Below are 14,381 nucleotides of genomic sequence, written 5' to 3'. Positions count from 1 at the left end.
AGAAGAGATCCTTTTTGGATCCGAGTCTTGAAAAACTAGGAGTTGGCCATGGGACTACATTCCAGGTTGTGGAAACAGCATATGCAAGGGTATAAACAAGCACAGCATATTCAGAAATTTCAAGTAGGTTAGCATGGTACAGTGTGAGTAGGGAAGTATTGGGAGACGAGGAAAGAGATGGAAGGGCCAAATTACGAAGGGCCTTGTCTGCTGTACAGAAGTCTTCCGTCATTAGTCCATAGGAAATGGGGGGCGTTGTTGAAAGACTTTAATAGGGCAGTGACAATTATCAGATTTACATTTTAGAAATGCTGTTCTGTGAAAGTGGGCAAATGTCTACCTCAGTTACCACACAGGCTGATAATTCCCAAATTTATATCTCTGTCTTTCCTCTGTTCCTCCTTTTTTTCCTTCCCCTTGGCTAATGTATCACCATCTGCCCCAGAGTCCTTTTTTTTTTTTTTAACTGCTGCTCTCTTAACCTTCAAGTACAATTGGTTATATCTAAAGGGACCAGCATAGTACCTTGCATAAAGTAGGCATTCAGTGAATAAATGAGCATGGAACTTTTGTACTTCAGTTGGCTTCTATCTCATAAACTCCTACAGTTGGATCAGACTTAGAAAGTAAAGAAATATAGCAATGAGTTTGAGTTCTTTTCTTTTTGTCTACCTTTTTCTAACAATAGATTTTATTTGGCTGTCATCCCTGAAGCTTTTATTTTTTCCTAAGTTTGAATAGCCTGTTATAAATATCATGTGTTTTATTAGCAAATATAGTGTTGGGTTTAAGACTGAACTGTTCTAACAATCTGAAATATGATAAATGCACTAACAAGAGTCCATTTTATGTATTTTTACTTATGTATTATCTTATGAAGAGGTGGCAATAACATTTTATAAATAATGATATGTAAGTGGCAGCAGTTAACTAAAAGTATCATAACGTTTGATACTTGTTTGAGAAATATAAGATATATTTATTGGAATATTAACTCCCATTTAACTGCCAGTATGCTTGGGCCCTGAGAGCTAATGTAGAATGCTGTTGCTGGGGCGCCTGGGTGGCATAGTGGTTAAGCGTCTGCCTTCGGCTCAGGGCGTGATCCCAGCGTTCTGGGACCGAGCCCCACATCAGGCTCCACTGCTGGGAGCCTGCTTCTTCCTCTCCCACTCCCCCTGCTTGTGTTCCCTCTCTTGCTGGCTGTCTCTATCTCTGTCAAATAAATAAATAAAATCTTTAAAAAAAAAAGAATGCTGTTGCTTTTTTAAAGTATGATAGAGGTTCAAAAGTGACAAAGAACCCGGAAAATATACCATAGAATGTACAGTTGAAAGTATTGATTCTGGAAGTGAAGTATGCGGAGTTAATAAAAGAGCAAAGGAGAAAAACACCCATTTTGTTTTAGTAAGAACTGTAGAAGAAAATTCTGATTTTATAAAACTAACTACAAATTTAGAGGTGCGGATTTGGAGTGCAATTTATTTATTTATTTTTTTGCCCTTGTTCATTCACCTGCTTTTGACTTTGAACTATAACAGGCACAGACCTTCTGTCATTCAGACTTAGGTAGGCTTAGTGTCTAGGATTTTAGTACATAGGAAATGTAATGTGGAGCCTCTTTAATCTCTTTCAATAAGTCACTTCAAGTCTACTGATGCTTTCTGTGCCTTTTGAATTGATGCTTTGAAGCTGAGTATTGGGGCAAAGGATATTTGAACTTGGTGCCTGGTATGATTGATATTCACCGCATAGTAAGAGGCAGTGCTGCTCATTGCAAACATTTCATCATTTATTAAATAAAGGTGGAGATACATATCCTAGTATTCAAAAGTTGAAACTTGGATCACTTTGCATTGAATGAACTCATAAACCATTAGAAAGGTGTGGAAAACCGAGGCAGCATAATTTGTTTAAAGTAAATCTAAAGACTATAGTTTAAAACAGGGTTTGCCAAACTACAGCTCCCCACCCCGACCTGTTTTTCTAAGGCCTGTAAACCAAGAATTTTTACATTTTCAAATGGTTAGAAGAAAATTAAAAAGGTATTTTGTAACATGTGAAAATGATTCAAAATTCAAATTTTAATATCTGTAAGTAAGGTTTTATGGGAACACAGCCACACACATTCATTTATGTATTGTCTACAGCTGCCCTTATGCTACAGTGGCAGAGCTGAGTAGTTGTGACAGACTGTGTGGTCTGGAAAGCCGAAAATATGTACTATCTGGTTCTTCACAGAAAAGATGTGCGGTCTGGTTAAAAGATGGTGTCAGAAAGGTGGAAAGGAAAGAAAGAAATTATATAACCAATGGTACATATAAGTACTATACAGTCCTTTAAGAAAAGTGTTAAATGAAGGATGGGTAAAGGGAGAGGCTCTTTAGCCTAAAAGAGAGGTGTTTGGGAGGTCTGGTGGTGGTATGGTGGAGGCATGAGAGCTGCCTTGTAATATTGGAAGAATTGACAGAAGAGGGAATCAGCTTGTACTTTGTGACTACAAAAATTAGACCTACAACCCATTGTGGGAAGTATAAGGCAGCATTGCATTAGGGAACATTTTTAATTTGTCCAAAGGTAGAATAGACAACCTTGGGAGGTAGTCTATTGGTAGTCCTGTTGTTGGAAGAATTCAGACAGGCCAGACAACTAACTAGGAAGGACCTAGTAGAATGGATTCGGCATCCACTTAAATGAAATTTAAAGATCCTTTCTAATCTTGAGAGTCTGTGATTTTATGAACTCACACTACTGAGAGTCTGTATCAAGGGAAGATTTCCTAGTACAAAATACACTTTTGATTACATCACTACTTCTGCTCAAAACTCCATTAATGAGATCCTTTTGGCAGCTAAATTAAGTAAAATTCCAAAGTTCTTTGCTGTTAATGTCTAGGTTCTTTGTCCTTTGATCCAAACTTAGCTTTATCTGTCACTCTTATCCTGGACAGCATCTCCCAAATAGGTTTTGACCAAGCGTTGTTTTAGGATATGCAAATCTGTGATATGCAGAACACAGGTTCTGTGTTCAAATAGATTTGGGAAACTCTGATACTGATTCTTGCCCTTGATGCTTCCAATCTACTTTAGAGTACTAAAAGCTCTGAGAAGTCCTGCCCTGAAGAAATTTGTTAAACTTTTTAAAAATCCAGTATCTCCCACACATGATGAACACAATACTTTTATTTTCTTGCCACAGATACTAACACCAGTTTTCCATTTGTCATTTTATTTTTTTTTTGAAGATTTATTTATTTATTTTAGAGAGAATGAGAGGGAGAGAGAGTGTGGGGGAAGAAGGAGCAGAGGGGGAGGGAGAGGTAGAGAATCTTGAGCAGACTCCATGCTGAGCACAGAGCCTGATGCAGGGCTTGAACTCATAACCGTGAGATCATGAGCCAAAATCAAGAGTCGGATGTTCAACTGACATCCATTTGTCATTTTCTTATTCTCTTTGGTTTTTTAATTGTTTTTGCATCCTCTCTCTTCTTCTTGTGTGCTATTTTTCTCCCTCCAACTTCAATCCTAAATCCAGTGTTGGGAAATGGTAAGAGAGATAATTAGACCACAGAACTGAGGAAATAGTTTGAGACCACATGAAACATTCCCTGTAACCCCAGGAACATAAGAATGTAAAGAGGTATAAGAATTTAGGAGAATATGGATGTGAAAGGAGAAATCATATAAGATGAGGTGCTTTTGATATGAAACTTTTTGTAGTCAGTTATTCAAAAGGCAAATCACCATTTTATTGGTAATCTGGCCTTTCACCTTGTAATTTCTGGTTTTAGCTAGTGTTCTGTTTATGATACCATCTGTTTAGTTAGGCAGTGCTTAAGCATGTGAATGAAAAATGGGGTTGGTATTTGTAGAGAAAGTGACATTACCTATGCTAGGAAGGTAACATCCACACTCTTCCACTCCTTGGTGCCTTTCTCTTGAGAGGGTATTTTTCTGTGTCTGGAGTAGTTAGTGACATGTTAATAGGAACGAAGGTAAGAACTTATTATACAGTCTATTTATAATTATTTGGAGATGTTCTACTTCCCTGCATATTGAGATAATCTCAAAAGCATTAGTTTTTTCCCCTGAATAACCTATAAGAACCATGAACATTTATCTAAAGATATCTGCAGTCACTGGCAACTATTACTTATTGAGAATAATAACAGCCAGAGGGTATAGCTTAATGATTCAAGAATCAGCTTCACATAAAGACTCTGTCTAGTCACCCTAGAAACCAACAATCAAATCTCATCAGGGTCAACTTAGCCCTTTTTGTAATAGATAAATTGAATAACATGCTGTTTAATTTGTATGTGTGTTATTGAATGAAGCTATGAAGAATATTGTCTGCATAGTAAAGATACCACTATTGTTTTGGTGAGTAAGGATGCTATTTTCCTAAATTATTTAACCTTGGGTAATTGGGGATGCAGAAGAAATTTTAATGTAGCAGGGTTTTGTAAGGTTATTTTTAATAAATAGTAATATTTTTAAAACATTAAGGAGGATTTGTTTTTCTGGATAGACTGTTAGTTTTCTGCCTCCTTTGGGTTTGAATTTTTAGAAAGTAGAAAATGCTTGAATAGTTGATAATCTTTCTATATGTATCATTTCCTATGTTGTATGTCATTTTTCTGGCTTGTATTTGGAAAGTTAAAGCTGTATTAAAAAGCCATTTGCCATTTCTTAAAAGCATTATAGGTTGCCCAGGACCTAAATGTTCATTGCAGAAAATTTGGAAAATACTGTCTAGTATGAAAATGAAAATAAAAGTTAGTGTTGGACCTACTTTCAGAGATAGCTGCTGCTGACCACTTGTAATGTGGTAGTTACTATTCTCTCAGCTGTTTTTCTGTATACATGTATACAGTAAGATGTGTCTGTGTATTTCATTTTCTTTTTGTAAAAGATTTTATTTGAGAGAGAGAGTGAGAGGGAGCGCACACACGAGTGGGGGGAGGAGCAGAGGGAGAGGTAGAAGTAGACTCCCCACCGAGCAGGGAGCCCAACACAGGGCTCGATCCCGATCCCCGGACTCTGGGATCTTGACCTGAGCCAAAGGCAGTTGCTTAACTGACTGAGCACCCAGGTACCCCTCCATTTTCAAATGATCAAAAATTTAGTTCTCAGTATTTCCCTGCTAAAAATAATACTTCTCCAAACATTCTTTTGAAAATTTTTGTATACATCTCTTATTTCCTTACATTAAGTTTCTAGGAGTGAAATTGTTAGTTCAAAAGAGGAAATTTTTAGATGCTTCATTGATATTCCCAAACTGCTTTCTAGAAAGGTATAGTGTATTTTTTTTAAGATTTTATTTTTAAGTAACCTCCACACCCAGCGTGGGGCTCAAACCCACAGCCTGACATCAAGAGTTGCATGCTCCACCAACTGAGCCAGCCAGGTGCCCTGAAAGGTGTAGTGTATTAGTCTGCTTGGGATGCCATAACAGAATACCACAAATGGGGTGGCTTAAACAGAAGTTTTTCACAATTTTGGAGACTGGAAGTTCAAGATCGCAGTGCTAGCAGGGTTGGTTTCTGGTGAGATCTTTCTCTCTGGCTTGTAGATGGTGCCTTCTCACTGTGTTCTCACATGGCCCTTTCTCTGTATGAGTGTGGAGAGAAGTATCTCTGGGTGTCTCCTCCTCCTCTTATAAGAACACCAGTCCTGTCGGATTTAGAGCCCCACCCTTACAACGTCATTTAACATTAATTACCTCCTTAAAGGTTTTATCTTCAAACATAGTCACATTGTTGTGGGGGTGTTAAGCTTCAGCATATGAACTGGGGGAGGGGGATAAAATGCAGTCTGTAACAGGCAGTAACATTGGCATCCCATCATCAGTGAATCAGAGTTCCCATATCCCCATCTTATTGCCAACACTGGATCTGTACACCACATACACGTGCATGCACATATCACTGGCAATTTGATAAAGATGGCATTGTTTTACTTTGCATTTCTTTGACCATTAGTTTCAGTGAAAAAATTTTTAAATATTTGGGTGTTTTAATTTTTTGTGAGTTTTCTATTCTTATACCTTGGCCATATTTTTGTTGGGGTTCTTAATTACCAATAAACCTGCATTTTCATTTGTGTGTGTAGCTATTTTGTATGTATCATTTTTGCTTATACAGAAAAAGAATACAGGAATACTTTAAAATGTTATTTATCTATGATTTACCTTTAAATACAGCTGACTATACAGGGTTAATATGTATGAGTACCTATATTAATGAATCATATGTTTAATGCTCACCATACATTCATAAAAACCGTTTATAATTTGGTTGTATTGATTTGCTGGCAGTGAAATATAGGTAGTGGCAAGGTTAATGCAAAATCTTTTCAGCTATTGTTTCCTGAGATACACTCCTCAGAACTCTAATCCCGCAAGACATCCTGTGAGAAGAGATTTCTGCTGGTTGAATAGCTTTGGGAACTGCTTGCATTCTACATCGCCCACCTAGTGCTTGACGGTGCTCGTCAGGAACTTAAATCTCTGAGAAGCCCTGGAATAAGGAAATCTGTTTGACATTTGTAACCTGAATACTTCCAAAACTTATTTTGGCAATAGGACATTCCCCCCCTTTTTTTGTTTATGTGATTTTTCTTACCTTTTACTTTTGAAATGATTCACAGGAAGTTATAAAGATATGTATAGGAAGGTCCCATTCACCCTTCACCAAGTTTTAACCAATGGTAACATCTTGCATAACTGTAGTACAGGGTCACAATCAGGAAATCCGTATTAGTACAATCCATAGAGCTTATTCGGATTTCATTTATTATACATGCACTCGTGTGTGTGTGTGTGTGTGTGGTTCAGTGCAGTTTTATCACATGTAGGTTTGTGTAATCACTCCCTTATGCTAGCTCTTTATAGTTGCATGCACTCTCCCACCTTTGCTAGCTCCTGGCCACCATTGATAAGTGCTCTATTCCTAAACTTTTGTCATTTCAAGAATGTTCTATAAATGGAATAATATGATATATAACCTTTTGAGATTGGCTGTTTTCACTCAGCATAATTCACTTCAAGTTCATCCAGGTTGTTGTGTGTACCAATAGTTATTTCCTTACTATTGCTGAGTAACATTTCATGGCACGGATAGACCACCATTTGTTTACCCATTCACCCACTGAATGACATTTATCCCCCCATCTTTTTGGTGGAATCTATTAATATCCTGTATGAATACCGTCTGAAGTACACCAACTTTAGAAATTCTATACTACAGAAGTGATACCATTAAATAATTACTACTTTTTAAAGATTGTGCCTCAGTTGCAGAAATTAAAAGTCTTTTATTATTTGGTTTAGGAATTCCAGAGACGCTGTAATACTCTGATTTCATTGATTGAGAAAGAAAATATGGAAATTGAGGAAAGAGAGAGAGCAGAAAAGAAGAAACGGGCAACTAAAACTCCAATGGTAAAATTTTCAGCATTTTCCTAACTTTTAGGTAGATCTCATTTTTTTTTACATAATTAAAATGCCTATATTATGTTTAATGCCACATGATACCTATTATAAAAACTGTTTTTATGAAGTGCTAATTTGTTTTTGACAGAAAAAGGGTACGCTACAACTGCATTCCCTGTTTGTTTATAGAACATATGGTTAGGAAATCCCTAGTAACAGGGCTCAGTATTTAAAAAAATGCCTCATGACTTTAAGTAGAAGTATAATGCAAGTAAAGTCCTTTGAATTGAGACTCTGGTTGTCGTGGGGGAGTAGGAGAGGGGTGGGGTGGGATGGGATGGGCTGAGGTTGAAACTGGGAGTTCTGACTTGATCATATAAGTTTTCTGATCTTTGTGGAACTATGAGTACAAATGAGAACTTTGAGCAGACAGCAAAGCTTTACTTGGTTTACTTGGTAATAAATTAACTGTTGAATAATAAGATGACTTGATTTTAATCTAGTCAGGTTGCCTTGTATAGCTACAATTTAAAATATTCTTTAATAGATCATATTATTTGAGTGTGGTTAAGTAAACTACCATATTTCATCAAGTTTAAGATGCTTCCTATTGTAAGACACAGCACTATTTTATGTTACCACTAAGTAAAACTGCTGCCAAGTAACTAAATTGTCATCAATTGTAAGATGCATCCTGATTTCGGATGCAGTGAATAAAGTGAAAAAGAAATGAGCATCATAGAATATATGAAATATGATATTTTCTTAATATCTATCATACGGTTTTAAAAATAATACATTCATAAATAGCATTTTGCCCAAAAACTTTAAGTATTAAGTAGTTCTTTAAGATGAGAGTACATTTATAGTACCATGTGTAAGTAGACATTTGCTGACTATTTTTGATGGGTATTTTATGTCTTTTCTTAAAAAAAAATCTTTGAAGGTTATTTTACATTGGGTTATATATTTTGTTGGGCTATATAGAACGTTAACTGTGAGTATAACATTTAAGTGAATATTCATGTTAAAATTTTTTTTTAATGCATTTACATCCTAGATTTAACATTGTTGGGCCATTTAAAAATGTGCATATTGGAGCAGAACATTAAATCTGTTTCCATTTTAGTCACAGAAAAGAAAAGCAGAGTCAGCTACTGAGAGCTCTGGAAAGAAGGATGTCAAGAAGGTGAAATCCTAAAGCCTAGAAATAAAGTTTTAAATGGGAAACTGCTATTTTCTTGTTCCCATCTTCAAATGCTAATTGCCAGTTCCAGTGTATTCATGGTACTCTAAGAAAAATCTCTTTGGTTTTGATTTCTTGCATATTTTATATATTTTACAATGCTTTCTACCTGAAATGTGTAGCTTTATATTTTATGCATTCTAGTATTTTTGTGTACTGTATTTTGTGCATTTCATGTCTTCATCAAAATCCTCTCAGTCCTTGTTCTTTTGAAGCTTGTGCTGAGGTTTTAGCTTTTCTATGTTTTATATGCCGCTGCTTTGAAAGAGAACCTAGATTCTATAGCTGTATTATTGTTGTTTCATACTTTAAATTTATATGGCTGTGGAAAAATGAATTAAAATGATTTGAGGAGAAAGACTTTTTCACTTCTTTGTTGCTTTCTTTTCTATTGAGTATGGGCTTGTATGTGTTACTGCATACTGTGATTAGCATAATAATTGTTTCTTTTGAGGTCATCTAAATATTTTTTTCCTAAAGGAATAAAGGGTGAGAACAGAAAAATATTAAAAAAAAACTAATATTTGATACTGTGCTTGCTGTCAGTATGCGTTACATTTAAATTATTCTCTAAATATTCAAGTGGGAAAATATAATAAAGAAATGTCTATAAGAAATTTAATTATTTCCTGTGTTTTGTGCAGTAGAAAAATAGTTGTGTTTATTGAATTGTATTGTTCACTACTATGTATTTGGTTGAAAGTTAAAGCTTTGCTTGCTGACTTGTGCGTGGTCTTCTGTTCCATAGAGCCAGTTCAGAGGAGTCTGGATATAACATGTAAATTTATTAACAACTGAGTTAAGAGTATGAAATAAGTGCTATGCATGTAGAAGAAGGGGGTCTGGCTTCTATAGGAATACAGTTATGCTCGGATAACAAGCAATCTCAAAATGTCAGAGGTTTTATACACCAAGAGTTTATTTCTTAAGCACACTACAGATTCCACGCAGGTCAGAAGGATATGAGAATGGGAGGGGACCTGTTCCACACAGTCACCCGAGGTTCCAGGCTGACTGAGGTCCAGTGTTTTGTATTGTCGCTGTACCATCTGGGACATGTGGCCTTTTCAGCTGCTGTTGTAGGAGAAAGGCTGAAGAATCTCATGTAGGTTCTTCATTACCTAGATCCAGAAGTGACACATGTCCCATCCATTTATATTTCATTGTCCCAAAGTAGTCACATGGTCCTGTGTATGTGAAAGACGGCTGGCAAATGTAGGGGAATAAGTGGAATGTTTTACATTACTGCCTCTGCCACAGGGCCTGTTGGCTCAGAAAAGAACCTGTGTCTCTCACATGGAACTGTAGGCATGTGATTAATCAGAATTGAGGTCAGGTTATAAGGGAACAGGGAAAACAGATTGGAATCTAGTATGAAACACATAGTAAATAAGCAAAGTTGGGAATGCAGGACAGTGATTTTAGTTATCAAAACAAGGTTTGGATAACTGAAGAGTTGCTCCCTCACCCTACCAAAATCCTTTGCATCTCCTATCTGATTCTGTCACTGGCAAAACTTGGGTAGCTGTGAAATTCACACCCTCAGTCTTCTCATGGGGTTCTGAAACCTAGGAATGGATCTAGAATGACAATCCACTGTCTGCTAGACTCTTCCAAGTCATCATTCATTGTCTAGATTTCATATTTCTTACTGCCATGCTCCTGATTGGACTCCTTTTACTGTTTCTACTCTTAGGACTTAGAGTCTTGTACTCTGTTGGAAGTTGGGGTAAAATTGAGGTGCTATTAAGTGATGAAGTCAGGATGATATTAGATCAGGGGACCAAGAAATACCCAAATCTGTCCTTGACTTTACTACCCTTTCTGTAAGGTCCACAAAGAGGTGAAGGTAAGCAAAGTAATACTTCAGTATCTGGTGCTTTGGCTCCAAACTTCAATCCAGAGCTCTTAAGCCCAAAATAAAATCTTGGAATTCTCTACTCATTGAGATTTAAACGCTATAGTTACCTGGGCTAGAGAAAATGATACCTGAGAGGGTTTTATTAAAACCCTAAAGTTTTGTGTACTGAAAAACAGTGAGGGTCTTGGACTCTGATCAATCAGTTCAGCGTTTCTTTTGTTAGGAATTAAGATGCAGGGTGGGAGCAGGTACAATTAGGATCTTTAAACTTCTTTAATGGAAATTTAACAATCTCTGCTTGTTCATTTTCTGTTAACCCAGAGGGGTTAATAGCTAAGCTGTATGTGACTATCTGCTTTAGGGGAGGAAATCTACAGGTAAGTTCCTCCAGCCTTTTCATGGGGCCATTTTCCTGATCCATATCATGGCTCTTATGAGACTTTCTTGGACCAAAGAGAAAGGAAATTCAGCTCTCCAAGATGTTCAATGAATACCTCTGGTGTCATCCTCAGAAACTTGTGAAACGGTTTTATCCAGGACATTGATGTAAAGACCACACTATATTTAGTGAAAAATTCACTACCTACTCTATTTCTCATTTTAGATTATGTACAGCATTGTTATTGAACAGAGCCTACCAAGGAGGCCCATACAGTGAACACCAGATGATAGCACAGTCCAAATAATACGATGTTGGGGATACAAAATGCCCCGAGTCTGTATTTGAAACCTATTTTATTGTTAGTTTTCCACAGAGAAATTAAGGTATGATAGACAATTTAAAAGTCCTGAGAAAGAAATCCCATTTCAAACAAGGGGCTGAGACTGATGGGGTAGTAGCCCTAGACCTGGCTGCCCTGTTGGGGAGAAAGAGCAGGACATTCAGTTTACCAGCTGCTTGGAGGCCAGAGGAAGCAGAAGAGTGTGTTTTCATGAATACAATCTTATAAATGTACAATGATCCAGCCCACCGGCAGAAATGGTCCAGTCGATTGTATGGGAATCTGACCCTACCTGATTCCTTCAGAATGTGCAAGGACGGAAGTGAGTAGAAGAACAGGGACCCTGAGTGTTTTCTTCACTCAAGACCTCTGTAGAAGACAAGAGGTGAATAGGTTTTCCCAATAATCCTCCCACAGAGGCACTTGGAAAGCATCTATCTTGATCCATTGGGTACTCAGGCTCTAATTCCCTTAGAATCAAAAGAAGGTGGTGAGCTCAGTAATCTCATTTGCATAATAGCCATTTGTATCTCAGTCTTTACTGCACAGCTCCTTTTTCTGCTGGCTCCATGGCCTATGAGTGGTTATGCTATATGGAAAACCTGGGTACTTGTTGCGTTTCACAATTCTCCTATGAAATATGCCCCCAGATTTGGTTCATTGTCTGAGACCTCCTAGTTAAGAGAAGTTATTGCAGCTATCTTAGTTGCTGGGTATTCAGTTTGAAAAGCCTGTACTCAACTGGTGGAACTATCTACTGTCACCAAAATAAAATGCTATTATTTCCCAATTACTGACAAAGGCCCCTACTGTGGTCTATTGTTCCTCCTCTATGGTGCAGTAGCCAGTGCAGCCAGCTATTTCAGATTCCTGTGCAAGTTTCAAGGCCCATGATAGTGCTGGTGTCCACATTGCTTTCTCTCTAGCTGTTCTTATCAACTCCTGAAATCCTCAAGTTGTCATCAAATTTCAAACTTCCATCAGTATTCTATTCCATGTCTCCTTCATATAGTCTGCCTAAGCTATCCTCCCCAATTGACAAGGGGTAAGATTTTCATGTGGTTCAAATACATGTAACTAATGCTATTTGTCATGTCCCCTATCCCTCAGGCTTATCATTTCTGTGTGCTCTAGCTGATTTCTAATTGCCAGTATCTCTTTGTCTAGGGGCTTTGTCTGAGAACTTTATCAGAGGCCTTGGAAGGCTTTTCTATCCTTTGTACGATAGGTTGGGAGAGCTAGAGGGTTAACACCTCTGAGTGGCTCTCAACCAAAAACTAATTTGCGTTGGTATATAAGTACCCAAACACTCTTACCCCTTGAATAAGGTCTCTCTTAGGTATGTGATCTATAGGGTTCCCCAGAGTTTACTCGTGGAATTAAGCTCCAGTCACTCAAAGTAGTAGCTGTGTTGATGACATACTTTTTATTGACTTTTTTCTTTCCCTGTATCACTTAATTCCCTTGTGGATATTTTCTGGGGTCAACTCCTAAATACTACTACTTGGATGAGAATCTTACCCAGGGTCTGCTTCTGAGGAAACCCAAATTAAGACACTCACCTTGTATACATAGTTCTTCTTAGCCCTTATTTCATTAAAAGGTATAATGTTTAGGAGAGTAATGACTGGACAGTATATCATTGATCTGTTCTTAGAAGGTCTACTCCTATGTGGACACTTAATAGGTAATATGATTGCATCTGGGATATTCTGCCCTGGCACAAATGCTGGGTTCTGATTTCTCTCCATAAACAAAGGAAACTTTCTCATAAACCAACAGTTTATGGCATTGGGAATTATTATTAGGCAGAGGTTAAAGGGTTCCCAAGATTTTGGTAAGGCCAAAGCTAGTGCCCAGGCTGTGGTCTCTGGAAGTGTTCTCCATGCTGGTTAGTGCCTCTTTCCTGTAGCAGTGGTCCATTTAGATAACTGGGCCAAGTGTTGGCCTTTCTCCCTGTACTGTGGCATATAGCCATTACAACAGCCTGGTGATACCAGGCTTTTTCATCTGTTGGCCTAGTGACCTGATGATTTGTCCATTTCCTGATACATTACTTTCCCACTGGGGAGACTTTCATCTAAGCCATTGTAGTCAGATTCAAGCTGTGTATTTCCATGGACTTTCAACCTTGTCTTCCTATTGCCAAGACATGCTTGGTTAATTTCTCATCTTCTTCCCATGAGATGGGTATTAGAATTTGTCCATATAGGACTACCAAATTTTGTGGTCTATTTTTGAGGATCTTCATTTACCCATGGAAGGTTGATGGTGAGTGCCATGTATGTGCAGTTGTCTACCTCCCATCATGAATACAGTTTTGAGCTAATATATCTCCTTTAATGGTAGAGACCAAAGCCTGTTTATTATATCTAAGATAGTAAAGATCTTTGCATAAGGTCTTATCTTTTCTAGAATATTTGGTATGTGACCATCATCATCATCAGTTGGTATTGATACCTTATTCAGTTCTCTCCTAGAATCAACTATAAGCCTCCAAATGCCATTTAGTTTTTGTACTGGCCATATGAGAACATTGCCAAAATACGATAACTTACTCATTTTCTTCTGATCACCAAGAGTATTCCATCTACTGTTTCTCAGTATGTGTTAGCTATATTGTTCACAGGTAGATGGTCTCCCTTACCTTCATGAGGGATGATTGCAATTAGGTTTGGGTATATCTTTGTAGGTATGTCCTTTTTTCTTTCATATGTCTATCCTGGTTTCTAAGATCTCAAGCTTTATTCTTTTTCTTCACTTCCTAATTCTTCCCTAGCTTGCCTCCCATCACAACTAAAGCTCAAAGTATCTCCTGGTTAAGAGCTTTAAAATACCCTGTAATCATTCTATCTGCTGACCAAGGGCCTTCCACCATTTCCAGGCCAACCCATTTCTCAAAGCCAAGGCATTCTGGGTACGGGCATTACTTAATATCTTTTTGACTTTTTTTCTTTCATTATATTTTCCTCTCTACCTCAAAAAGTCTACTTTCCCTGTGCAGCAAAGGCCTTAATTCCTTTCTTATTAGTGAACTCTACCTGCAGTGATTGTATCCACACTCTGAAGCCTCTGAAATCCACAACCGTGATTAGACATTTGACCAGTACTCACTGAA

General features: G+C 37.5%; 1 protein-coding gene across 19 annotated transcripts in view; it reads left to right on the top strand.

Annotated features, from left to right (window-relative positions):
• SMARCA1 (SWI/SNF related, matrix associated, actin dependent regulator of chromatin, subfamily a, member 1) overlaps positions 1–14,381 on the top strand; it is a 1,457,411-nt gene that overhangs the window by 59,900 nt on the left and 1,383,130 nt on the right. For 12 of the 19 annotated variants that reach the window (XM_057314283.1, XM_048213571.2, XM_057314300.1 and 9 more), the window contains one exon: positions 7,333–7,443. In XM_057314283.1, coding sequence (XP_057170266.1) covers positions 7,333–7,443 — 111 coding nt within the window. Of the gene's footprint in view, positions 1–7,332; positions 7,475–8,494; positions 9,298–14,381 lie in introns of those variants that run through there. The other 7 variants (XM_026520548.4, XM_026520547.4, XM_026520551.4 and 4 more) reach the window with 4 other exon arrangements.

Source organism: Ursus arctos, chromosome X, assembly GCF_023065955.2.
Source record: "Ursus arctos isolate Adak ecotype North America chromosome X, UrsArc2.0, whole genome shotgun sequence".
Classification (NCBI taxonomy): Eukaryota; Metazoa; Chordata; class Mammalia; order Carnivora; family Ursidae; genus Ursus; species Ursus arctos.
Note: the sequence above shows the minus strand (reverse complement) of the source record. Positions and strands in the feature narration are given on the sequence as shown.